Source organism: Urocampus carinirostris, chromosome 8, assembly GCF_059441175.1.
Source record: "Urocampus carinirostris isolate Australia breed hairy pipefish chromosome 8, RoL_Ucar_1.0, whole genome shotgun sequence".
NCBI classification, from domain to species: Eukaryota; Metazoa; Chordata; class Actinopteri; order Syngnathiformes; family Syngnathidae; genus Urocampus; species Urocampus carinirostris.
The window spans coordinates 15,113,183-15,140,335 of NC_142356.1; the positions used below are offsets into that span (position 1 = coordinate 15,113,183).

The 27,153-nt window shown below is 38.5% G+C and overlaps 1 protein-coding gene across 1 annotated transcript in view; it reads right to left on the reverse strand.

The window, feature by feature from the left end:
- Positions 1-27,153, reverse strand: part of LOC148360800 (netrin-1-like) — a 66,605-nt gene that overhangs the window by 19,447 nt on the left and 20,005 nt on the right. Inside the window, exons 2-3 of the mRNA XM_088341701.1 lie at positions 10,496-10,684; positions 1,592-1,741 (exon numbers count right to left, since the gene is read on the reverse strand). Of these exons, the coding sequence (XP_088197827.1) occupies positions 1,592-1,741; positions 10,496-10,684 (339 nt within the window). The remainder of the gene's footprint in view (positions 1-1,591; positions 1,742-10,495; positions 10,685-27,153) is intronic.

Genomic DNA, 27,153 nt, shown 5'->3' on the forward strand with positions numbered 1-27,153 from the left:
TAAAAAGCAAGTCTTAATTTTGAATCAGTTATTTTTTCTTAAAAAAAAGACTATGCAGACATTTTTTTTCCAAAATTGAACAAAATTTAAAAATAGGTAAATATCGAATATAGAATCAGATTGTACAGTAAAGTTAAAACAATTTATTGTTTTCTTAGAAGTCATTTTTCGAAAATAATACTACGTAAAAATAATAGTTGTTATTACGAAAAATATATTTCTGTAAACTGCAAGGAATCTGTAATTTCTTCATGTCACGGTTGCCATGACGCCCGTGTAGCGCCAGCTGCGGCTCGTTGACAGATTGGCTTCCTTTCTATTCAGGCTCAGTGCTCTCACTCTCCCTTTGTCAGTCCATCAACGAACCTCTGCCCCGCAAGACGCGGGTTTTCACTCGGTCCTGTTTCCTGTTGGTATTTCCTGTCCGGTATTGTTCCCGTTTATTTTTGTCCTGTTTAATATCGGTTTCCAGTTTCGTTCTCGTCTAGTTTGTCCTGTTTAATTTCGATATCCTGTTTTGATATCAATCCTCTCTGTCCCGTTGTTTAATATCAGTTTCCAGTTTCGTTCCCGTCTAGTTTGTCCTGTTTAATTTCGATATCCTGTTTTGATATCAATCCTATCCGTCCCATCCTGTCCAGAATCGACCCCATCTGTCCGATATCTGCTGGGGCAATCGGTATCGATCTCGTCGGCCTCTGGCTTCCTATCATTCCACGCCAGACTGCTGCCTAACGTGCATGACTCCCCATTTCCCGTTGAATAAAAGGCACATCACGCATTTGGGTCCTGATCCTGTTCCGGTTCCTGACACTTCATTTATTTTCCCCCCAGATATATTAAAAGAAAAATGGATGTGGATTATGTTTATATTTTATTTATAGCAAATTATAACGTACTAAACATATTTTCCAAGGGGGGAAATGTATGTCGTGTATTTGTTATTGTTCATGTATTTATTGTAAATATTTCATGTATTTATTCCATATTCAAGCGAAGAATATTCCTATTTCTATTCTAATTTTATGAAATACAATAAAATTAGAAAACAAATAAAATTGAAATACAATAAAATGAGAATAGAATAGAATTTGTTATCAAAATTGGCATCCTGGTGATGCAAACTTGTGATAATAACATAAAACACAACAATGAAAAATAATTTAAAAATATAATAAAAATCTTGTATTTCACTCAGATTTCAGACAGGTCACCAACAGGAGGCCAGTGGGCATTGGGTAGCCCCCTAATATCACCTGGGTAGCCCACAGAGCTCACCAATGATGGGTCATTGTGATTATCTAGGATTTCCATTTGGAATGATGCTCAGTGCTTGACTGACCCTATCAGAACCATACTTCTAGTAATGACAGACTGGAAATAATAATAGTAACATAGTAATAACATAGTAATAACATAGTAAAAACATGATAACGTGTTATTTTAGAAATGCATCTCCAACGGATAGATTTTCAGGTAGATTTACTTACATATTTTCTGTTACTGTAACCTCACAATCTAATCTGCATTTAATACCGACAAATGAATCAAAGTTAAAAGAGACAGAGAGTAGGATGGTGTTTCCACATACTTATGCATGGCGCAACGGGCGAGCGGCTCTGCTGGAAGCCTTTTGCGCATCTGTTGCACGTGATTCCCGTCACGCCGTCTTTACAGGGACATTGTCCTGTGGTATGGTTACAGGTTTTGCCGGCCGCGCCCACGGGATGGCAATCGCATGCTGTGAGGGACACAGGAAGAGACAAAAAAAGAAAAAAGAGAGACAGAGTGAGAGCTGGTGAAGGATCACATGATGAGAAAGTGGCAGCGTGGGGGTGGGCAGGTGGTAGGAAGGTGCACGCGAGTTGTGGGGAAACAAAATTGCTATGGCAGTGTCTGAAACTCGTGACAAAAAGTTAGCGGACACCACTCTGAAAAGTTGCCTGCCCAGCCATAAAGTTGCCTGCCCCATTATTCACAACTTGAAACACAATAAGACGACTAATCGCAAAAAAAAAAAAAAAAAAATTAAAATATTAAGGATTGATAATCAGAATATATAACAGAACAACACTTTAAAATGAAGTTTATTATAAATCTACTTATAACATTCATTGCATGTATATTACATCGCTGCCATCGGTTTGTACCTGTATTTACTCATCTTCATTCATGTAATGTTCACGTTGCGTCGTCTGCTACAAACCACGTGAACTCCTCTTTCCACGATGCATTTAATGTATGTTTACGTTTTGTAGCATCATCAATTTTGCTAGCTTCTTTTGAATATTTCTTCTAGGGCTGAGGTTTTGGCCTGATTCCTAACCACTTCTCCATTTTTCTTGTGTTCTCTGTGCGTCTACTTTGGAGAATGATATTCAAATGCGCAACCTTATAAGGCTCGGGAAAGTTATTTGACGCGGGCTTCTGATTGGCTGCCGAGTATGCAAATTGCTAAACGAACCGAAATTCCGACATATCCAAACCGAACGAAGATTTCGAAATCGGAAAAAAGCAAAGGTTTGATTTGAAAAAAAATCTTTTTTTTTTTCCTTGAGAAAGTTGTCGGCCACTCGGGCGGAGACGTTTTGAAAAGTTGCACGCCCGACGTAAAAGTTGCAGACGTTATTTCAAACACGGGCTATGGTAGCCTTGTAGCACTCAAAACCGAAAACTATGATTTGGGGCACGCCGATCTTTTACTTTTTTATCTCTCCTGAATATTTCCTGTAGTAGCCTAGATGGTAGTGTGCCCGCTTTGAGACTGGGAGGTCGCTGGTTCGCGCCTCGGCCGAGTCATACCTAATTGGTAAAATGGCGGCGCCCTCTGTTGGCTGCGGCTGCATCGGCTCGCTACAACGGGTCAGGTGTATCGACATTTCGTTCTGTGTACATTGTTACAAAGAATGACAATACAAAGGAAATTATTATTATTATTATTATTTGAGCTTCTGTTTCCTTCCTGACCTGCACTTCAGAGGTGGCTAATCCTATGTCTTATCAGCTATTACAATTGTTTTGTTGAGATTGTCTCGGATTGACACGCATACGCAGCGTCGGTACCAAAGGAACAACATCTAATCGATTAATCCACCAGAAACTTCTTGTCAAAGTGATGGCTAAGTATCTTTATAATTCAATAATTATGATTAATTTACCAAGAACACACAAAAATTGGGCTTCTCTGTACTCAATGCTTTCTATTAATGACATATTATTTTGTTTTACTTTATTTCGTATATATATATATATATATATATATATATATATATATATATATACACACATGCTCACGGATCCCTTAACCACCTGGTTTTCAAGTTTTCATTTCCTTGGGCAAGACACTGAATCCCTAATCCCCCCCAATAAGCGGGTAGGCGCCTTGCATGGCTGACTCCCTATTGGTGTGTGTGTGTGTGTGTGTGTGTGTGTGTGAATGGGTAAGTGTCAAGCAAATTCTGAAGCGCTTTGGGAGGTCTTCATTGACTTGAAAAGCACTATATAAAAATGCAGACCATTTCTAGCATGTTTTTTCTGGTGAAACATTTTTATTATTTACTGTATATATTTATCTTGTATTTTAGTAAAACAGGAAAAAAATATTACTGGCTTATGAGACATTTTTTTATAATTATTTTTGTATATATTTATTTTTTCATCTATATAAATGTTCTTTATTTTCATGATTTTCAAGTGAAATATTAATATTGTATATTTTTACTATTGCATGTTATATTAAATTGTTGTTTCTTTTTATATTATGGTATTTTATACTATCATACCTAAGTTTGTACATGCACATTTTTATTAAAAAAAAAAAAAACGTGGAGAAATTTGTATTTCTTTTTTACCATGGAATCAGCACTTAAGTCGGTGCCATGTTTGTCTGGCATCCTGCTCCTCACTTGTACCATGGAACAGAGTGCCATCTAGTGGTCAAATGTTACACATCGTGGCTTTGATAAACAATACTTTGTGGTTAAAATTCGAGCCCTTTTTGTAGGACTACAGGGCAACTACCTAACCTTAGTTTCCTCAAATTCTTTTTCAAGGTTACATTGTTTATGTATGATAAACACAAATTAGTGATACTATTTATATTGTTTATAACCTTTACTCCCATATTTGCTTTTTTAAAAATAATCCAGGTATATTGATTCAACGTTATAGTATTCAGATTACGTTACTGACTACATTTTTCAACAGGTAATTAGGGGCGGCATTAGTTCAGGAGGTAGAGCGCTCGTCTTGGGAGGTCGCAGGTTTGATTCCCGGCTCATCCGTATATAAGTGTCCTAGGACAAGACACTGAATCCCTAATGCCCCCAATAAGCAGGTGGGCGCCTTGCATGGCTGACACCGCTATCGGTGTGTGAGTGTGTGTGAGAGTGGGTAAGTGTGAAGCACATTGTAAAGCGCTTTGGGAGGTCTTCATTGACTTGAAAAGCGGTATATGAATGCAGACCATTTATCAGATTACACAACCCTAAAAAGCGGTATTTAAGGGGTAAAAGTGGTAGTTTAACAAGTAAAGTGGTCGTGTTGGCAGGGATGTTTCTGTGCCAAATGGATTTGTTCTACTTCCGGTTTTATTTTAAAGTCCACAGTTCTGTGAAATATGTACCGACTTTCTGGCAGGACGAACAATGTCTTTACGTGCGTGTCCACTTAGCGTTTAAGTGGCCGTGTGCTCACTTTCATGGCCACTTCAGATGGATTAAACAAAACTGACCACCGTCTTGGCCCGCTTTTGCTTTCTTAAGTGATCCAAGTTGAGATAAGAAGGTCATTAGTTTTGCTCACACTTGGAAGAGGTAGAAATGACCTCACTGATGGGAATGAGCGATGTTCTCGTAGGTTCACGAAACAGCACATTTTTCATTGGCTGTCACTGCTCGGGACACATGTTACTTACCACACTGTTAACCGCTGACAAAATTAGAACCCATAAAATCTGTTTATTTATTTTTTTCACGGAAATGGACCTAGCTGCACTTGTGTAGTTCACAAACAGAATGTTTTCCTATTGGTTGTTGTCTCAGGATAATTAGCAAGTACAGTAATCCCTCGCTTATTTCGGTTAATAAAGACCCCGAAAATCCGCAAAGTAGTGTCCTACCTCATAAGCCTCAAGGGTCAAACTTACCTTGAGACAAGAGTTTTGACTGTAACCCGATAAAAACTATAGATCTACAAATAAAAACACAGAACTGCAGCTGCACGCTAGCATCAGGTATACTCGAATTGGGACATGTCTCTGTGCGGCAGCGTGTTGGGGAGGCAGCGTCATGAAGAAGGATGCCTCTCGTCTCAATAAACTGGCGAGGAAAGCGAGCTCTGTTGTGGGCACAGAGCTCGACAGCCTGACAACAGTAGCTGAGAGATGGGCACTGAAAAAGCTGCGGTCAATCATGGACAAATGATCACATCCACTACACAGCATTCTATCCAGACAGAAGAGCAGCTTCAGCAACAGAACACAGACAGACTGAAGAGATCTTTTCTTTCTTATGCCATGAGGCTCTTTAACTCCACCTGGCGGAGTAAAGGCCCACATTAAACCACACCCCCTACATTGCATATTACCGTACTTTTATTGCAGTGTGTATTATATGTAGCACTATTTAAATACTCTATACAACACCCTACAGTGGGCACGTCACATTGGGTATTTGTATATTATATTCCTTTTGCTTTATTATTGTATTGTTCTCAGCGAAGGGATGCTGCTGGAAATGTGAATTTCCCTGTGGGGATGAATAAAGTATCTATCTATCTATCAATGATCAAAATGCAACTGTCACGAATGTTTCAGCTCCAGGTCATCCGTTTCATGGGTAATGGATCTGGCGTTTGTGAAATGAATGCTTTGTAAGGGCGGCTTGTGACAGTCGTGAGGTAGGCGCAGCATAAGGCCAGACCTGCGTTCCCACTTTTACTTCATTTCCCTACGCCTCCTCAGTCTCTTCCCGGACCCGATATCAATTCACGGCGCATGCGGTGAATATTAGGATTTTATTTAACTCTTCTGACACTCCTCAGTGTCCAATTTGATGGATTAATTTATTTTCAATGTAATGATCTGCTAAAATGTTAGGTATTCACAGTTTGTTTCGGGTGGACACATTGACCTGTGCGCCCTATCATAGTCGCACACACACACGCACACACACAGCCCTCCACAATCTGCCCCGGTGATAGCATTTTCTGTGTGTTGTCTGCAGAAGAACACAATACACAATGAACATCTGCAAAGTACCAAAACCGCGAAAAGTGAACAGCGATGCAGGGATTACTGTAATTGGATATGTCAATGTAACTTCGAAAATATTAGTTTGAGATTACTCACGACCATGTAGGTGGGAGGTTGGATAGCCCAAAGATAACTGCACAAACTGATTGAAACAAAACTACCTTGGACTTTATAAAAGTATTGTTTTTATAATAGATAATAATTAATTGTGTTAATCGATGTTGTTGATGCAGGTTACTTTTTACAAATAAAAACTGTTTCTACACTCACTATCTTTCTTGTGTGCTAGCTATCTATCTATCGTTGTCATATTAAAATATGTTACTGTTCATATTTAGTCCCAATGATAACTTCATATTTTGGCATGATTTTAACCTAATTTCATTCAGACATGATCACAAACAATGGGGCAAATAAGTATTTAGTCAACCACTAGTTGTGCAAATTCTGCTACCAGAAAATATTAGAGGCCTATAATTGTCCATCCATCATATCTGCACTGCTTATCATCAGTAGGGTCGCGGGGGTTCTGGAGCCCATCCCAGCCATCTTCGGGCAGTGGGCAGGGGACACCCTGAACAGGTTGTCAGCCAGTCGCAGGGCACACAGGGACAGACACTTCGATTGCTCATTCCCACCTAGGGACAGTTCTGACTGGCCAATTAACCTGACAAGCATGTTTTTTGGAATGTGGGAGGAAACCCACTCAAGCACGGGGAGAACATACAAACTCCTCACAGGAAGGTTGGTAGCTGGATTTGAACCCATGACCTCAGAACAGTGCCGCACAAGAAAAAAACATTGATTTTTCAATATGTTATTTGCAAATCATGGTGGAAAATAAGTATTTGGTCTATACCAAAAGTACTATGTTATGTACCCTTTGTTGGCAATAGTGGCGAATAAATGTTTTCTGTAACTCCTACCCATTTTTGATCCCGACCACGTCTGCTCTCCCATCCTGACGACTCGTTTCCAACCTTGACCACATTTTTGCCCTCCTGTCCCGGCTATCAACCTGTTTTTCCATTTGTGACACCACCATCGCTCCGTGTTCGGATCACAAACGAAGTACGAGAGCGACTTGCTTCCCGCGCCACTAGATCGTGGGTGCAGCCCTTCCTCTTTAATAAAACTTGTGAGAAACGGAACGCAATTGGGTCCTGTTTCCGTTCTGGTACTGACAGTACTTAATACTTTTTTCTGCTGCTCTGAATAACCATAGGCTAATACCCAGGATTCGTACTCGCCCGCAATTGTTTGGATTTGACGGTGTTTAATTTATTTACTCGAGTTATTGGTGTCCCACCAGGGATGAATAAAAACCTGCTGACATGAATAATATCGCTGGTGATAAATTCAACATGCATGTTTTGGAATCATGGAAGGACAAATTATTTACGCTTGTGCTCCATTTAAATAAAAATATTTTATTGGGGGGAGAAGGAAATTCGTATTTATGTCACTTATGCTTATTTATTTTCACACATCAAAATGCAAAACGTTCCAAAGCAAACCAGTATCGTGCTCACATATTTACAAAATGAAGGGAGATATAGGGATAAAGAGAGAGAGACATAGAGATATACTGTACATAGAGTTATAGATAATGATAGATAGAGTGGGATAGAGAGACAAATTAAGATAGAGCTAGAGGGAGGGAAATTGTTATGATTGCCGATTGGAATCACCTGGGCCTGCTCATTTAGCACCAACTGCTGCGGGCTCTGATTGTCTCCCTGTCCCTACTTAAACCCAGTCCTGCCAATCCCCAGTGGTCAGTCCGTCAACAAACCTCTGCCCCGCAAGACGTGGGTTTTGACGCGGTCCTGTTTCTTGTTGTTATTCCCTGTCCGCTTTTTACACACTCTTACAAGCAAGAGTCCTGACTGTGTGTTTGGGATCATTGTTATGCTGGACCCAGCCATGTCTTATCTTTAATGCCCTTGCTAATGGAAGGAGATTTCCACTCTATGTCTCTCAATACATGGCCCCATTCATTGTCCTTTACACAGATCAGTCATCCTGGTCCCTTTGCAGAAAAAACAGCCCCAAAGCATGATGTTTCCAACCCCATGCTTCACAATGGGTATGGTTTTCTCTGGATGCAATCCAGTATTATTTGTCCTCCAAACACGAGAACCTGTGTTTCTACCCAAAAGTTCTATTTGGGTTTCATCTGACCATTACATATTCTTCTGGTCCTCCTCTGGACGGGCCTGGTTATAGCATGGGGGGCCGTTTGGCAGTGCAGGATTGGAGTGCCTTGTGGTGCATTGTGTTAATGATCTTGTCAAGTCTGTGGGGATTCGGGATCCTGTTTTATTGTTGCAGTATTTCCAGGATATTTTGATATATATCTAACAACCCCGAAATTTACAATTTTGATGTGCACTGATTTAAAATTGATTTTCATGTCAATTTCACATTTATATTTTGTTCAGAAACAATACTCACCCCAGGCAGTTGACCACGTTTTTTATAGATAGTACTTAATGGATATTTATTAAAATCTTCGGAGGAATGCTTCAATGTGTTTAAGAAATTAGATCATAGATCGATACATTGATTTTACCTGGATATAGTCACTACACTACCTGCGCCAATACTTAGCCCTGGTAATGTTCAGTCCACTGTTTTGTCAAGCAACAGAATAGTTGTGTGGCATCAACGCTGAATCACAAAGGACCTAAAGCAAATCTCTGCATCTGAGAAGCCTGTCTGATGTCTGTCACCGCCGAATGTTTATTTCCTCAGCTAATCTTTCGGCACGCGTGCTGACACTTTCCACACGCTAGCGTCGACTTTTGTGTCTCTTACCTTGTTTGCGCTAGGATTATGCCGCTGTTATTTTTACCTGCTGCTACAGGAAAGGTGCGAATATTCACTTTGACTCTTATTGGTTCAGCTGAGGGTTTGTAGGCTAGCGCACCTGCGTCAAGGTGTGCTAGGACCGCCTCCCCCCCAATTTCTCTCTGTTCCTCCCTATCTGGCGTCTGAGCTAGCCGATCACTTCACACCTCATGCTCTGTTTGCTTTGATAGCACTGTCATCCCTTCGCACCCCTCTCGAATTAAGGCGAATAACTCGGCGTCAAATGAGGGAACACCCACTCCTCCGCCATGCTTGCAGACCTCCAACCCATTGACAAGGGGATGGGGGTCAAGGAATGCTGAGGCGGCAAGCTCCCTTCCCCCGTTTCCTGTCGTTAATCTAAAATTCGAGAAAGGTGGTCTGCAAACAGCGGTGAGATATTGAACTATCTATCTATCTATCTATCTATCTATCTATCTATCTATCTATCTATCTATCTATCTATCTATCTATCTATCTATCTATCTATCTATCTATCTATCTCTCTATCTCTCTATCTATCTATCTATCTATCTATCTATCTATCTATCTATCTATCTATCTATCTATCTATCTCTTCCCAACCTGACACCAAACATTAAGCCCACAGCACAACAAGGAGTTGCTGTGCAATGCAACCCTTCATCAGCACTGAGGCCCGACATAAACTGGTTTATCCCTTCCGCATCATATGCGTAGAAATCAGTCATTCTTAACTTTTATGAGATACTGATACGGTGTGATAAAGCCACACATTGCACCAACTGCATTCGATGCCACTGGCGATTGGCATCTTGCTTTTGGTGGTGTGTAGAAGAAAACAGCTTGGCGCAAATGGCTTTGAGTATCAAACATGTTTGATCATTTTGGTGCTCGGTTTCCAAATTTTTCAAGTGTGCCCTTTTCAATGTGACTTGACTTGACTTGACTAAATGCAAAACACCGCAGTGATGTCTTTGACTGGAGTTTCCTTTAATCCTCGAGGAATGATGACAAGCAAATTCAATTTGGTCCAGCCTTCCTGTGCGGAGTTTGCATATTCTCCCTGAGCTTGAGTGGGTTTCCTCAGGGCACTCTGGTTTCCTCCCACATCCCAAAATACACGCAGGTCAGGTTAGTTGGCCAGTCCAAATTGTCCCTAGGTGTGAATGAGTGAGGGAATTTTCTGGCTGTCAACCAGTTCAGGGTGTCCCCTGCCCAATGCCCAAAGATGGCTGGAATGGGCTCCAGCACACCCGCGATCCTACTGAGGATAAGCGGTACAGATAATGGCTAGATGAATGAAACCGTATATAAAAACATATAAGTTGATGGGTTTGATATCCTTTTTTTGTGTTGTGATTTATTTTCTGAAAATAGTCGGTGGGCACACAGGCGTGTTTCGCATACCTTTGCAGGCCTTCCTGTGCGTGATGGGTTTGGACAGGTCCCGGTAGTAGCCCTCCTTGCAGTAGTGGCAATGTCTTCCGGCCGTGTTATGGCGGCAGTTGAGGCAAACGCCTCCGCTTTTCCTACCGGACAGTTTGTACAGCTCCATGTTGAAGCGGCAGCGCCGGGCGTGCAGGTTGCAGTTGCAGGCTGCAGAAAATAAAGAGGCAATGAGTTATATGGCATCTCCGGTCAAAACATCAGATTCTCCGGATGCTAACGTTAGCATAGCGCTAAATCTCCTGCCCGCTGCTATCAATAAACAGCAGCTTGCACACCCCAAAGGAGCTTTTATCGTCGCCGGCGACTTTAATCGGGCATGTTTAAGGACTATACTTCCCAAATCCATTCAATACGTGGACTGAGCAATTTTGGAAAAAAACACTGGACCGTGTGGACAGTAAGATCAAACATCTAGTTGGATCCGCCCATCTCTGTCTGTCCCTCACTCCCTCATACACCCCCCTTCCGGAGGAAAGCAAAGCCTATACAACAAGGACAGTACAAACATCTTCTTTGTTCCCTTATCTCTTTGTTTTCCTTATATCCTCACTGTAAAATGTGGACCTGGAGTGCCACGTCCAATTTCGTTGTCACAATATATCCCATGTTGTAACAATGACAATAAAGGTATATTCTATTCTATTCTATTAAAGGTGGGGTGCATATTTATAAGGTGTCCTTGAAATGTTGTCTCCATTCCGTATTGAGGTAAAAATGCCCCATTGAGTTCAAAGAGCCTTTATATATATGTTTTTTTCTCACCGCACCTATCTGCTTTTATCATCAGTGTTCCGGCCATTCAGCGGATTAGGCTGGACGAAATTATTGTGATTTCATCCAGCCTAATGGAGGAGGGTGGTGGAGAGTCATTGTACATGCATACTGGTTGTTTTCATTTTTTTCGAGGATGAAAATGGTGTAAGTAAAAAGTACTGTTTCAAATACAGTCCAAATGTACGCGCGCGCGGCACACAGGCAGCTTTAAAGGTAACACCAGATCATCTCAATTGGAATTAAATCCAGAAACTCCTTTTTTTTTCGAGCCATTCCGAGGTGGACTTGCTGGTGTGTTTCGAATCGCTGTCCTGCTGCATGATCCAAGAGAGGTTGAGATTGAATGAACGAACTGACGGACGGACGTTTGCCTTCAAGATTTTCTTGAACACCAGAATTCATTATTCTGTCAGCCGCAGCAAGCAGTCCTGGTCCTGAAGCAGCAAAGCAGCCCCAGACCATCACACTGTTGCCACCATGCTTGCTATCATGTTCTTTTTGCCAAATGCTGTGCCGTTTTTACGCCAGATGTAACGGGCTGCACACCTTGCAAAAAGTAAAGATTTTGACTCATCAGTCCACCGAATGTTTCTCCAAAAGTCTTGAGGATAATCAAGATGCTTTTTGCCAAATGTGAGACAACTCTTTGTGTTCTTTTGTGACAGCTGTGAACTCTCTTATGGGTGGTCTTTCTTATAGTGGAGTCCTTTTTTTCCTTTATTTTCTTATCTTTTCCTTTCATTCCCAAAAGGCTAGTCAAAAAATATGAAGAAAAAAAAGGTGCATTTTGGTCACTTTGAGTCTCCGTAGTTTGTGTTTTCCCATTTCCTTTTAGCACTCTTTTTTGGTTTCACTACACAATAGAGTGATATCAAGAGGTCAAATCTTACACAGTGTCCCAAAATCAAATCACCGACACCAACTACAAATCTGTATCCATAATATGTGTGTTTTCTTGCAAAGCCTATCCTAAGACGGTACATGAAATGCAAATAAAAATCCCCCATAATATCTGAAATTGCGGTTCTCCTTGACAGGAAGCAACACGTCTCTGACAAAAGACAAAAGCTTGTCTGCAAGTACGAGTGTGATCTTAGCCCGGTGTTCACTTGCAGACAGATTTGGCGGCTAACTTGGATGTTTGATTCTTTCCAACACGAATTATCTCAAAGACGTCCAAACGTGTCATGTGTAAATCAAGGCTGTATTGTTCCAGTCCAAAAATGTCTGAAGCAAGCTTTTGTTGTGATACGCTGCAAAGCAAACTATGATGCTGTTTTAACAACCACAAATGCGACAAATGAAAACACTAGAAATGAACTGTTGAAATTGGCTTGTTAATGTGTGTTTACAGATATTGCTCCATAGACCCTTGGGACACGGTATCCCCGTCTTACATATGTCCTTTATGGTGTGCAATGAGACGTTCTCGTTGACCCTCTTTACAGCATTTGCTCCACTAAGACTTAAAAATTGGTCGGCGGCGCCCTATGTTGGCTGCGGCTGCATCGGCTCGCTACAACGGGTCAGGTGCAATCGACATTTTGTTCTGTGTACATTGTTACTCAGAATGACAATACAAGGAAATTATTATTATTATTATAGGACATACACTACAAATAATTGTGTGTCACCCAAAATGTATAACATTAAGTTGAGTCAAGTCATGTTTGTTTGTGACACCCTTAATCACAAAGAGTCTCAAAGGGCTGCACAGACCACAGATTATTGCAAACCACAGACTATTATTACACAATCCCATCGTCTAAAACCTACATGAGGGCAAGGAAAAACTCAACAACCTCAACATGAGGAAAATGAAGAAACCTTGAGAAGGGACCGCATACGAGGCATTCCATAGAACTGGGGCCCGAATCGCGAACGCTCTCGAACCTGCGGATTTCTTCTTGGCTCTTGGGATCACTAGTAGACCAGCATTTTCAGAGCAAAGGCTCTGGACCGGAACATAGGAAATTAAATCTAAAAGATATGAGGGAGCAACTTTGTTTTGTACGCATGTATGTATTTACATCTTTAAGATGCTTGTCTGCTATTGGTAGACTTCATATCAAGTGCTGTTCCACAATCGGTCTGTAAAATGTACATAGGCTATTGGCTAAAAATGCTTCCCAGAAGGCCTTTCTTTATCCTTAGTTCAGAATCTTATGTGCTTTACTACGATTTGGCGATACAGTACTGTATTTTTATTTGTATTTTATTGATTAGCTATGGGTCCTAAGGGCCCGGTCACACAGCCGTTTGCGTCTGTATCCGGGTAAAATTTTGCGGGTTTTTTTCAAATGCGCAAAATTCGCCAACCCGCTGTTCATTGGTGGTATGCCCGCAAGACAACAATACAATACAACATTATTTATATCTGTACATTCAAGGAAACTGTGGGGGTCAGATGCATCGACATTTCGTTCTGTATACACGTGCACTAGAATGACAATAAAGTAGATCTGAATCTGAATCTGAATCTGAATCTGAAGACAGACGCCGGCGACTGTTTCGCTTCCTCATCGCGTCATTTCCGCGTCATTTTCTCGTGTGGACCACAGGTATAAAAGCTGCCGAGCCGGCGTTATGCAGAGAAATGCATCCTTGCCGAGATTTGCATCCCCTCGCTACTACAACCACTTTTACCACGTTTTATCTCACTTTTATATCACTTTTAGGGAATTTAATGGCGAACATATAACCAAAACCACTTCGGCTTGCATTTGTTGGGAATGTAATACAACTTAAACCATTCCGTCTTTGTATTTGTTGTGAATGTAATTGAACGGTAATGCACGCCGTATACAAATCACTTTTGAGCAGGCAACATGTTTATTTTGCCTTTTTCTATTCAAATCGCTCGTATTGAAACTGTTATGCACTCTACCATAAAGCTTATTTCTGCATAATAAGCTTTACGGTAGAGTGCATAACAGTTCTCAAAAGTGATTTATATACGGTGTGCATTACAGCGAACCCCTGTTTCTACAAGGCAAGCACTTTGACTCTGACTCCCGTCGGTCCCACTTTTTGCACCCATTTTTTCCACTCGTCCGTTCCTGATTGCCCCGTTTATCTCCGGTTACGACCTGTTTTTGACCCCGACCACATTTGCTCTCCCGTCCCGGCTTACGACCCGTTTTTGATCCCGACCACGTTAATGCTCTCCTGTCCCAGCTATCGACCTGTTTTTTCCGTCCTTGACACCCCCATCTCCTGGTCCGGAAGATCCACTTCCGTTTTTGGATCACGATCCGATTGTGTGAGCGCCTTGCTTCCCGCGTCCAGCGCGCACTGGATCGCGGGCTCTGTCCTTCCTCTTTCAATCAATAAACTTGTGGTTAACGCTACGCATTTGTGTCCTGATTCCGTTCTGGTCGTGACAAATTTGGGCTAAACAGGTTCCAAAACCCTGGTTTACATATTGGAATTATCACAAATGCAAAAAAAATTCTTTTCTCAGATTTTTTCTTGAAAACAAGTATTTTGGAGAAACTCAGCAACGGTTGTCTACCAAACAATAGCTAGAAACCACCTTTTTTGTAATGAAAGTTCAAGATTCAAGTTTCTTTTGATGTGTCCTATGCTTATATAGCTACAGAACTACATTTTCTGTAGGCAGTGTTCTCGCTTTGTAGCGCAACGTAGCTTGCTAATGTTGCCGCAGTATCCTACCTAGGCTGTCTTGCTGTGAGTAAATAGGTGCGATGTTGATTTTGTACTGTTTATTATTGCTTAATAAGGTGGATTCGCGGATGTTGACAAGTATGAAATTGAGAGACTGTCGCAGTGTTCTCGTTTGCCCGCGTCCCTGCGTCCTAGACGCATCATTTTTGCTGGGGACGCATAGTCTCAAATCAACGTGCGTCCCCGGGACGCAACTTTTTTGACACAAAATTGTCATTATTACCCGATTACATTTTTTTTAAACAAAGATTTACCGCACTCTAAACTTTTCGTCAGGCAGATCCGGCAGATGTTGTTTTGGTCTCGCGGTTCAAATTTTGTCTGCACGCCGATCTCGAGTTGTGTGGTGAAAAGTCCGGCTCTTTTTAGAAAACCGGGTTTTTCGGCTCAACTCATTCAAGAGAGCCGTCTCTCAAACGGCTCACTTGCTTTGATGCATTATATTACGAATGATGATGTTGTATAACGAAGTTAAGAAAAAAAGGAAGTATAAAAGGAGAAAATGAAAAAAAGACAGGTTTGTGGTTATCCCTTTAATCAGTATATACCAACAATAATTTGATGCAGAAAATGAATTAATAATTTGATGATTAAAACTGAATGAATATATAGATTTTTATGATATATTTGTCACCGATTTACAATGTCAACCTCGATAATACTAAATTTTGGGGACCCATAGATCTCTGTTGGGACCCATAGATTTTTGAGCATGCAAGTCCCCGGGACCCATCACTTTTCACAGGTAAAATGAACACTGTGTAGGCCTTCAAAAATGAGTGAGAATGGAAAAAAATTGGTTGACGTCGGCTCTAAAATTCGAATAAAATATCTAGCATTGAATAAGTGCATCTTTGCATTATGTGATAACGAATCTACAAAAAAAACGACTTGGGGGAATAATGGTACTTTTTTTCATACTTACAAAATTAAAAAAATGTCACGAAAGGTTTTTTTCATGATAGCTACAATCAGGGTTGGGTAGGGTTACTTTAACGTGATTACTATCAATTACTTTTGGATTACTTCAATACCAAATATGCTAATAAAAGACAAAAGAAACTGAATATGAATAAAATGATGACTCACAACACGTGGTAAGCTTTCTCTCCTGGCTTTGATCTCTTTGATCTCCGGCAAAACTAGCATAAAATGCGACAGAAAATAAATCCAAACAGCTTGCCAACATCATTTTTACCGTTCCATGTATTCCGTTACGCCCCAGGCCTGCACAAAATGTAGTCATTTTATTCATATTTAATTTATTTTGTCTTTTATTAGCGTATTTGGTATTCGAGTTATCCAAAAGTAATTGAAAGTAATCAAGTTAAAGTAACCCTACCCAACCCTGGCTACAATCAATACTATTTGTGCCGGTTTCTATTTTCAATCCATTCCAGGAAATTACTAATTTTGTCCCCAAAAAAGCCGTCTCATGTTCTTCAATCAACATACGCCATGATTGCTTTCGCACACTTCGAATTGAATTAGCTCAACGATCTATTTCAACAACTCCTTTGACATTCACCGAGACTAATTGTAAAGACCGCCAAAACAAAGCCAAAACAAGCAACAACTAGGAGCAGCTTTCACTGCCAACTGGCAAATTTTGCGGGAAAACGATACGTATATTGGGCCCTTTCTGTTGGCCCGGACTACTCGGGAAGCGTTTTTTTTTTTATGTCCGAGTAAACAGCCGGCTAATGAGCGTCTTTCCCAGCCTCCGCCGAGTGACCTCAGCCTAGCTTTGCGGCTAATTAGCCAAACGCTGAAGTCGCAGAGACGGAGGTTGGGGTTAAGCTCATAGCAACCGCGATAACGCCGCTAATTTAGCCTTTTCGCTAGCAGCCGCAAATTGTTGTCGGGGCTCAAAGTGACACTTTTACTGCACGTCCGCCACCTGGCCTCTCTCAAATATGTAAACTAACAGGCCGTTTGTAGTCACATGTGTCAAACTTGCGGCCTGCGGGCCTTTTGTTGCGCACAGGACGATAGTTTGTGGCCCCTGTCTTTGTATGAAATTAATGTTACGAGTTTGAAATAAATGCTAACTCCGTGCTTATTATTTAGACAGGGTTTAAAATGTATGCACCAATAATTTGAGATAAATGTATCTCTGCCCCAGAATTTGATTGACTAATTACTTCCTGGTTTCACCCATGGCAGTGACTATACGTTTGAAGAGATTGACTGATTTGATTGATCATTTTTTTGCAATCTGCGGTATTTATTCATTAACAACTTGTTTTTCTTTAACGTAAAACATAACTCATTGTTCGAAGGGGCATTAAACATGAGGTTTTATCGCAAAACAACGGTTGTAATGAGATTCTAACCCGGGTTGAGGCAGTGAGAGCGCTGGACTCTAACCACATAACCACCAGTAATAAAGATGACACATGACAAGGCATTGGGTTTTATCTCATTATCATACAGTGGAACCTCGGTTTTCGAACGCCTCTCAGTTCGGACAAATCGGTGTTCGACCAAAAATTTTGCGAAATTCTTGTTTCGCTGTTCGGTCATAAAATAGGAGTTTGAACACCGGTACGCTCGGGTGCGATGCTGAGAGGCGTACGGGTGTTTTAGCCCCTAATCATGCTTCTGAAGAAGGTCGGTGCACGCAGGACAGGTGAAAAAAAAACAAGTTGTTCGTCCAACTATTGCCTTTAAGAAAGACATAATAGCTAAATATGAAAGAGGTTTACGAATTTCTATTAGTACGATAGTAAAGAATAAGGAGGCTGTGAAATCGAGTGATGCGGATAAGGAAGTTAGCGCTATAAGCAAGCAACTGCCGCAAGTTTTGGAAGAGGTTGAAAAACTTTTGATGATTTTTCTCTCCCCAACGTCCACCACAAAGGTAAGAAATCCTATTCATAATCCTTTTTTTTATTTTTACACGTTCATGTTAGCGTAATCTTTCGCACGGAAGATTACGCTAACGCGAACGTACGATTAGCCGGGGTTAGCTTCATGTTTACGTTCTTGCTAAACATTCAGGGTGTTGGAACAGATTAAAACGATTTTACATTGCTTTTAATGGGAAAAACGATTTTCCGTGATCGACCAAATCAGTTTTCGAACAGGGTTCTGGAACGGATTATGGTCGAGAACCGAGGTTCCACTGTACTATGTTTTAGTCATGGTACCAGAGGCAAATGTGCATTTCACATCTTACACTGATAATAAAGTTGTCACTTACAATAGAATAGAACAGGGGTCGGGTATCTATGGTTTGCGAATCATATATGGCTTTTTCATGAGTTTAAATTCCCGATATAGGCGTTCCCATTACGGCATCGAGTTCAGTGCGCTCAAAGCCAGAGCTTCTCTGCCAATGCAATCTTCGGTCCAGTATATAAAGCACATAGTCGTAACTATAGTTTACAGTCAAGGTGTCACTCCAACAGACCCCATTTTGACTGTACATCTGTACATATTTGAAAAATCTGTTCAAGGATCTGTTCAAGAAACTGTTCTCAAGGATCTTAAATATTTGTGGGGGACTAGTTTAGTGTTATGTTTAATTTATTTAAATTTTTTAAATTAATTTTGACATAGGCCCTGGCGTTATTATTTCATAAATGTTATCAAATCATCTGACGTCACACAGTGAAATAAAATAGCTGAAATTTTTGATTTTGTCTGGAGAGCAGGTTTGGCGGTTTTGCCCAATTTTTTCTTAAAGTTTACAGTAGGGCTCTCTCAAAAAGAAAATTTGTACGGTGTTATGGCTATTTGGGTAAAAAAGGTTCCCGACCCCTGAAACAGAAAAATAGAATAGAATTTATTGTCAATGTAATATGTAAAGCGTACAAAGCAATCAACATTTGCCTCTGGTACTGTGACTAAAAATAGTGTTATAATGAGTTAAAATCGACTGCATTTTGGCATGTCATCAAAACTACTGGTGGTCCAGGTTTTAGAATTTGGTGCAAACCAAACAAATATAATCCAATGTGATCGGATGAATAAGGTCATATTTTTATGGCTCTGTCACAACTCTTTCATTTTAAACAGACAAAAAAGGCAAAAGTCTTTCTTTTTTCTTTGTCTAAAAATCACCATTCCATTAACATAAATGAAAGAAGCTGGTATTATTCAGGAACCACCTGTGGCCTATTTTATTTTTAGTAGGTGTAGGCTAAAATCACTTCAAAGTAGGGTTAAGATCTCTGGCCAGAAATTCGGGCTTAAAATCGCAATTATTCAGTCGGGCCGGTCGGCTTCTCTCTGGCCATTTTTTTTCCTTTGTGGGGGATCTGCACAGCATGCACTTATTTTTTCTCAAGTAATTGATTGGATAAATATTTTGCTTACCAAACTCAGTTTAACTCCAAATCACTAAATTCAAAGAAATGTTTATCCTTGGTATTTGGGGAAAAGAGGTGCCGCTTCCTCCTTCCACCTCACTCACGTGAGAAGTCATTTCCGTTTCTTGCCAATAGCTCATAAGCTTGACAAACTTTCTGGCTAAATATTTCACTATTTGCAGCTTGCAATCTGCAGAATAGAATAGAATATTTCTGTGCCGTTTTGTTCAGTTTCACTTTGGCTCGCTGCACGTCGCTGAAATGCGCACTTCTGCACCAAACCAATTATTTTGGCGCTGCACTTGATTTGAGGGACCGGGCCCCAAGTAAATGCCAAGCTGAGTAGTTCAGCTAAAACACACAGTTTGGCGCTGAAGTGAGCTCGTCTAAAGTAAAGCTTCATGTTTACTTTGGTGGCAAATCAAGTTAATCCGTCTGGTTTGGGTGGGTTCGGGTTTTTATTCCAGTGACTCAGGTCGGGTCGGGCTGAATTTTGTAGGCCTGATGCCAAAAACAAAATAATGGCAATTTTTTGTCAGTCAATATAAATTAAATAAAGCATTCAAGGAGAAGTGACATACAGTAAAATCAAATATACAATGATTCCTGGTGTATGATGCAATAATGAATCAAGCTCATATCAGGCGCCAAAGCAAATCTTCCTAGGGCCGAATGTGGCCCGTGGGCCTTGACTTGGGCATAAATGAACTAATATAACAAGCTGTATGGAATACTCATCAACTAATCATTTTTAGTTTCCTTTTCCTCACCTGATAATTAAGCACCCTTGTGTTGTTCTGCTTTCTGTACAATCTTTTTGGCAGCGGGTGATAAAAATAATTGGGTAGAAACAGGATTGCAAATGAGGCATTGTGAGTGACAGATTGCCGGGGAGCGTTTATCAAAAACAGTTTATTGTTGTTTTGAGCCATTATCACCATCATGTGGCAATGTTGGACTCCAAAGTCATTAATTGCAAAATAAATGTTGCCTTGTCGACATTTTTGCATATTCAGAGTGATCGTGTCATTGTGTATTCTACAATATAATCGTTACAGTCTAACACTAATGACAAAACATTCAATTTGGGATCTATAATTTGGGATAATCAACGTGTGATAAAATTCTATTAAGTCTCATTTAAATGTATGTTTTCATGTAGTGTCCTAAAAGCATTCTATGCCTTTCAATACAAAATTTTGAAAAAGACAAAAATAGAATCCTGACTAAAATAAGAGTAGGGTTGGGAGGGTTTCTTTAAAAATGTAATGCGATACAGTTACAGGTAGCCCATTGAAAAATGTAATACGTAACATAATTTGAATACCATAGTATTGCATAAATGTAATTTGCTTACTTTCAATTACTTTTGGATTACTCCAAAACCAAAAATGATAATCAGGGTTGGGTAGGGTTATTTTAACTGGATTACTTCCAATTACTTTTGGATTACTCCAATACCAAATACGCTAATAAAAGACAAAAGAAACTAAATATGAATAAAATTACTCAATTTTGTGCAGGCTTGGGGAGTAACGGAATACATGGAACGGCAAAAATGATGATGGCAAGCTGTTTGGATTTATTTTCATTTTGTTTCTGTCGCATTTTATGTTAGTTTTGCCGGAGATCAAAGAGATAAAAGCCAGAAGAGAAAGCTTACCACGTGTTGTGAGTCATAATTTTATTCATATTTAGTTTCTTTTGTCTTTTATTAGCATATTTGGTATTGGAGTAATCCAAAAGTAATTGAAAGTAATCAAGTTAAAGTAACCCCACCCAACCCTGATGATAATACAATACAAAATAAACATTAATAGAAATACAAATTTTGTTTAGTGTCAATGATTGAAATCATGAAAGATTGGTGCAAACTTTTGAAAAAAATTGTAATCCTGCAAAGTAATCCTTATTTCAACTAAATGTACTTGATTGTCTTTTTTTATGTTGATAATATGTGTATTATTCGCCCTCATGTAGGTTTTAGATGAGGGGATGGTGACATAATAGTCTGTAGTTTGCAATAGTCTTTAATCTGTGCAGCCCTTTGAGACTCTTTGTGATTAAGGGCGTCAAAAAATAAACATGACTTGACTTGACATTTAAAGATGAGCCAGATCTATGTCTATACTGAGAGTATATCACAATTTTAAAACTGTGACATGATTTTCCAAAGTAAAACCCATATTTTCTTACCAAACTATTTTTCCTTATATTTATGTGTTTTGTGATTTGAAGATTAGCTTTTAATGATAGATATCAAACTCAGTTTAGCTCTGGGGCTGGATCCTGACTTTCTGTTCACAAGCGGTCCGGATGAGTAAAACAATGTCAACTTAAATTGTTAAGCTTATTTTGTTTTTTGAGTATTATGCTTTATCATTCAGCGTACTCTAGTACTGACATATTTTTTTTGTTTGATTGAACATATTTGATTTATTTAGACGTGCATTGAGAAATATTGTGAGCAGGCAATTCCACTAATTGGGATGTTTTTTTTTAATGCAATACAGCTCTTGAATTTTGATTTCCTGGAAGGGGGATTACTTTATGTGCGGACCCTTCTCAAGGTTTCTTCCTTTTCCTCATGCTGAGGTTTTGAGTTTTCCTTGTCCTGACTGTAGGTAGATTTTAGGTCAGGGTAATGGTGTAATAATAGTCTGTACAGAAGCTCGCCTACTTACGAATATTCGAGTTACGAAAAATGTTAGATACGAGCATTTTTTTCGGGATGTCAAAAAATATCCGGATTTTGCTTTAAGTCAGATTTTGTATTGTGTGCACATTTTTCCGAGTACAGTACTGTAGTGCTTCTTTCCGCCGCTACTGGCCTGTGGCGCTGTAAGAGGTCACCCAGCATCCACCCGGAAGAAGGAATCCGGCTTCCTTTTCCAAGTTCGTGTGTAAACATTCTATACTGTATCTCCAGCGTGCTAAGAACTTTGACATTTTTATTGTTTAATATCTCGTGCAATATAGTTGGTGTCAAGTGTAAAGAGGCTAGCCGTTTCTTTTGAAATGAAAATGGAATAAGAAAGCTTGATGCGGTTGAGAAAATGGTCCGAACACTTTTTTTCGGCCACTTTTTACCACGGAGGAAGAAGTCACCTAACTCTTGAAGCTCATCTTCCAAAAGTAAGTTAAACTTAACTTTATTTATCTTTATAGAGCATATTATTTGATGAAATGTTTATTCTTTTGTACAAAACAGTCCACCCCAAAGAAAACATCTGGCTTCCTCTTCCTATTTCATGTATAAACATACTACACTATATCTCCAGCGCGTTTAGAACTTTGACGTTTTAATTCTTTGATATCTCGTGCATCCATTCAATATGGTTGGTGTAAAGTGTAAAGAAGAGGCGAGCCGTTTCTTTTGAAATGAAAGTGAAATAAAAATACTTGATGCGGTTGACAAAATGATTGGATCGCCTTTTTTTGGCCACTTTCTACCACAAAGGAGGAAGTCGACTAACTTTTGAAGCTTATCTTCCAAAAGTGAGTTAAACTTAACTGTATTTATCTTTATAGAGCATATTGTTTTAGGAAATGTTTATTTTCTTTAGTACAAAACAATACAGGTTACTTATACAAGCCTTAAACATACTTATATTATCCTTAAACATACCAAATATAGCACTGAAGCAACTTACGAACACATTAAACTTACGAAACGTCCGGAACCTAGCTCGTTCGTAAGTAGGGCAGGGTTTGTAGTCTGTAATAGTATGTGGTCTGTGCAGCCCTTTGAGACTCTTTGTGATTAAGGGCTATACCAATAAACATGACTCGACTTGACTTGAAGGCTCTGCGGAAGAAGCTGTCTCTAAGCCTATTAAATAAAATACGGTACTTCTCATGTTTTTGTCTCGATTCTTCAATCATGATCAGTGATCGGCAATCATGAGGCCCTACACTCCGAATTAACTCTGCTATTTAAACCCGGACACATTAAATTGACGTCCCCTGGACAATACACAAGGCCGTGCACCGTGCATTAAACGGTTTGAGGTACCCCACCCCCCACCCCCTTTGCTCTGTTGGGGGCTAATCAGGTCTTGTTCTCGCCAGTGCAAACTACACAGAGGCACCACAACAAAGGAGGTCCTAATGGCCTGCAATTTCCCGCATTAGTGCCCATTTAATGGCTGACCTGCCCTCTCGTTAGGCAGCGCTGCATGGGGGCCCTCGCACACACAAAGCCTCGGGCCCTCTCGGGGCCCCCACTCCCGATCGCATAATAGTCAGGCCTGTGATCAGCAAGTGCTTGCTGTGCAATTGTGGATCTTTTGTGTGCAATAGAATCAAGGTGGGACAGGTTCAAGGGGGGCGAAAGTCTTCGGCTTGCTAGCTACTTTCGAGACTCCCGCTGAGAGAATTACGAAATGATTCCTGGACTTTGGCATCGTACTTTAGTTCAATTTTCTTGTAGTTGTATCAAGGCGAAACAGGTAATTCGGTTCAAATTGGATACGCATGGTAGTGGTAAAAAAGAAATACGGCAATTTTGTAGTAAAATGCAAAATAGTACATATATATATATATATATATATATATATATATATATATATATATATATATATATATATATATATATATAGGCTGTTAATGTAATGTTGTTGCATTGAAAAACCAGTATTGTATTGCAATATGGTTATTTATATCTCATTTGTCAATTCATAAATATTATTATATTACTTTTCATTGCACTGTTACAATGCACTATTTTTTATTACACTATTATTACAATAGAAAATTGTAAATACAACTTCAAGTCTCAAAGCACTACCTCAAAAATGTGTTGCCTATTTATCCTGACATTATTTTATCTCAATTGTCTTTATTACATGTTTATCTTGTTTATCCTGAAGTGCCTTATTTAATATTTACTACATTGTTATCAATTACCATAAAGACTATTCTATTTCATTCTTTTCTATTCTATTCTATTCTATTCTATTCTTTTCTATGTACTAATTTGGGGAATAAAGTATTCGTCGAAATGGACCTCCATAGTCATTTCATGTTTTCGAAAATTTGTAAAGTTGTGTTGTAGGTCTTAAAGCTTCAAAATAATTAAGAAGTAAACGTTTTATCTTGTTTAATTTTGTTAAAAATACATTTTTTTAATATGGGCGTAAACTATGAAGCTAAAGAATTTAGGAAAAAAATGAATTTAAGTTCAAAAAAAGTTTGGTATAAAAATACTATAAATAGAGATACAAGTGAAAAATATTTTTAAATGAATTATGAGTATCAACGAATTAAAAAAAAAAACGTAAACTAGAAAACAAACCAACGTGGTTTGAAAATTAATTTGGATACAGTTTTTCAAATTAAATGCTAAATTAAATCAGTACAATTAAACAGCAATCAGAAGATAACAAAACAAAAATAAACGGATCTATTTGGGATTGAATATTGACATAAATGAAAAACGAAATTACCAATAATACATAGAAATAAAAAATAATTTATCTTAAATTAATCAATTCTAAAAAAAATAGAAAAACAACAAAGATAAAGATAATTACAAGGTATGAGGATGTATAAAAAATTCACACATCTTTTTTTTTAACTTATTCATTGATGTATTTCCTTAATCATTTGCTTAGTGGTGGAACTTTTTTATTCAGATCATTTTTTACATCTAATTTTGGTTTGTATACCCATTTATTCTATTTTTTTTGTTTTTATTAGTTTGTATCCTCCTTACAAAATTCTTGGAAAAAATAAGATAAATACTAAAACACAGAGTTCCAATAATAATTGTAAATACAAAAATGTGATTTATTTGATATTAATCATTTTTTATCCATTTCTAAAAATAACAGGTTTCAACAGAAAAGATAAAAACAAAAAAAATGTGGTGTTGAATACAAAATAATTTATAAACACATATATTTTTTGTTAATTTATCTGGTGTAGTGTTTTCCATTCATATATGTTTTATTCATTTATTTATTTCATTAAGTTTATATCCCCATTTAATTTTATTTTAGTATTTTGGTAATATCTCTCCTACATAAAAGGATCAAAATGTTTTTATATTCAACAGTTAAATTAAAAGTGACACTGTAATATTTGACTACTGTCATTGTGTTATGTAGTGCAACCAAAAACGAGTGCTGGGTCGACATGCTTTGGTCTCGATTCGATTGCATACACAATTGCACGATACTAAGGTGCTGATTCGATTTACATCACAATTCTCGATAATTACGATTCTACAAGTATTAAGAGTCAATATAATTGATGATTGCGATTTTTTTTTCTCCTAAAAAACAAGCAACTTAAAGTAATAACAAGTGTTTTTTGTCCCCTTTGTCCCTATGTGTGTCTACCACATAATCTTTAACAGAGATACTATAAAATACTACCAAATTACTACAAAAAGCGAAGAGATGCTGCTGGAAATGTGAATTTCCCTGCGGGATGAATAAAGTATCTATCTATCTATCTATCTAAAACTAAATATCACATTTAGTGCTTTAAAAGAGGGACCTTACATATTGATACACTTTCCCTCTGAAAATGAAAATATACTATTGAAATAAAACCAAAATACTACTACGGTAATATTATAATATTTTAATCTTATTAACTTAACTCGTCTTGGTTTAATCTTGTATTTTTATCTCTTTGATATTTGTAATATTCCTTTACGTATACATGTATACAGTTTCTTAGATTTATTACGCTGGCAACTGTGTAGACAGCAAAATAAGAATTTAATTGTGCAGGGAATCGTGGTTCTTTACTGTGCATATGACAATAAACACTTTGAATAATATTACAGAAATACTACAACAGAAATACTACACCTGAAACACTAAAAAACTATGGTAATAATCCAAAAATACTAATTCAATACAATAAAAATACTACGATGAAAATACTAACTAAAAGACTACTGAATCTGGATCTCTAAAATAATACTACTATGATAATACTTCCAAAATATTTCTACAGAAATAAAACCACAAATACCTTTATGGAAATACTACAAAAATATTACTGAAATACTACAATAACACAACAATAGAAATACAACAAAAATACTTCTACAGAAATACAACATAAAATACCACTACCATAATACTATAATACAAGACTACTACTAGAGAAATATTACAAGAGAAATGCGAGAAAATGCAGCTGCAGTAGGATTTTAAAACAAAAGATGTGCAGTCATGTTCGTGGTGTTACAGCAGTGGAATATGGGTCTGCAACAAAATTCGCAGACAGTTTTTGTGGAATTGTCAATACTGTATAAAAACCAAAATGTGTCCATCCTTTGGATTCAAAATTTATGGCCGCAGGCCCAGTTCTCGTGCTCGCTTTTTTTCTCCATTTTCCTCTTCCGTATTTTTACGTACCGGTCACAAAACTGATTCCGGGGAAGAAACCTTGATTTTAAAAATCGCCCAAAATAAAATCACGATGTATACATAAACAAATTTTTAGTCCCACCCCTAAAGGAATAAACAAAAACTACAGAGACTCAAAGTGACCAAACTCCTCCATCTTCCCTTTTATTTTGTACCCAGCCTTTATCAAGGTTTTTTGTTTTTTGTACCCAAAATGGAAAATTATGATGCCAGTTCCCTCCAGTTGAGCTTTAAGCTATGGAAAATCAATTTCTCGACCCACAAGTATTTAAAAAACGCACTTTTATATAATAGTTTATTTTTGGCTATTATATCAAACGATATATGTTTGAATGAATAAAGTTTATTTTACCACTAGGAGGCATTAAATTGCCCTTTACACATTGGTTAACTGCTGTTGAAGGTGTCGATGGGGGTTGTGCAAGCCTCATGTTGTTAAAATCTGATG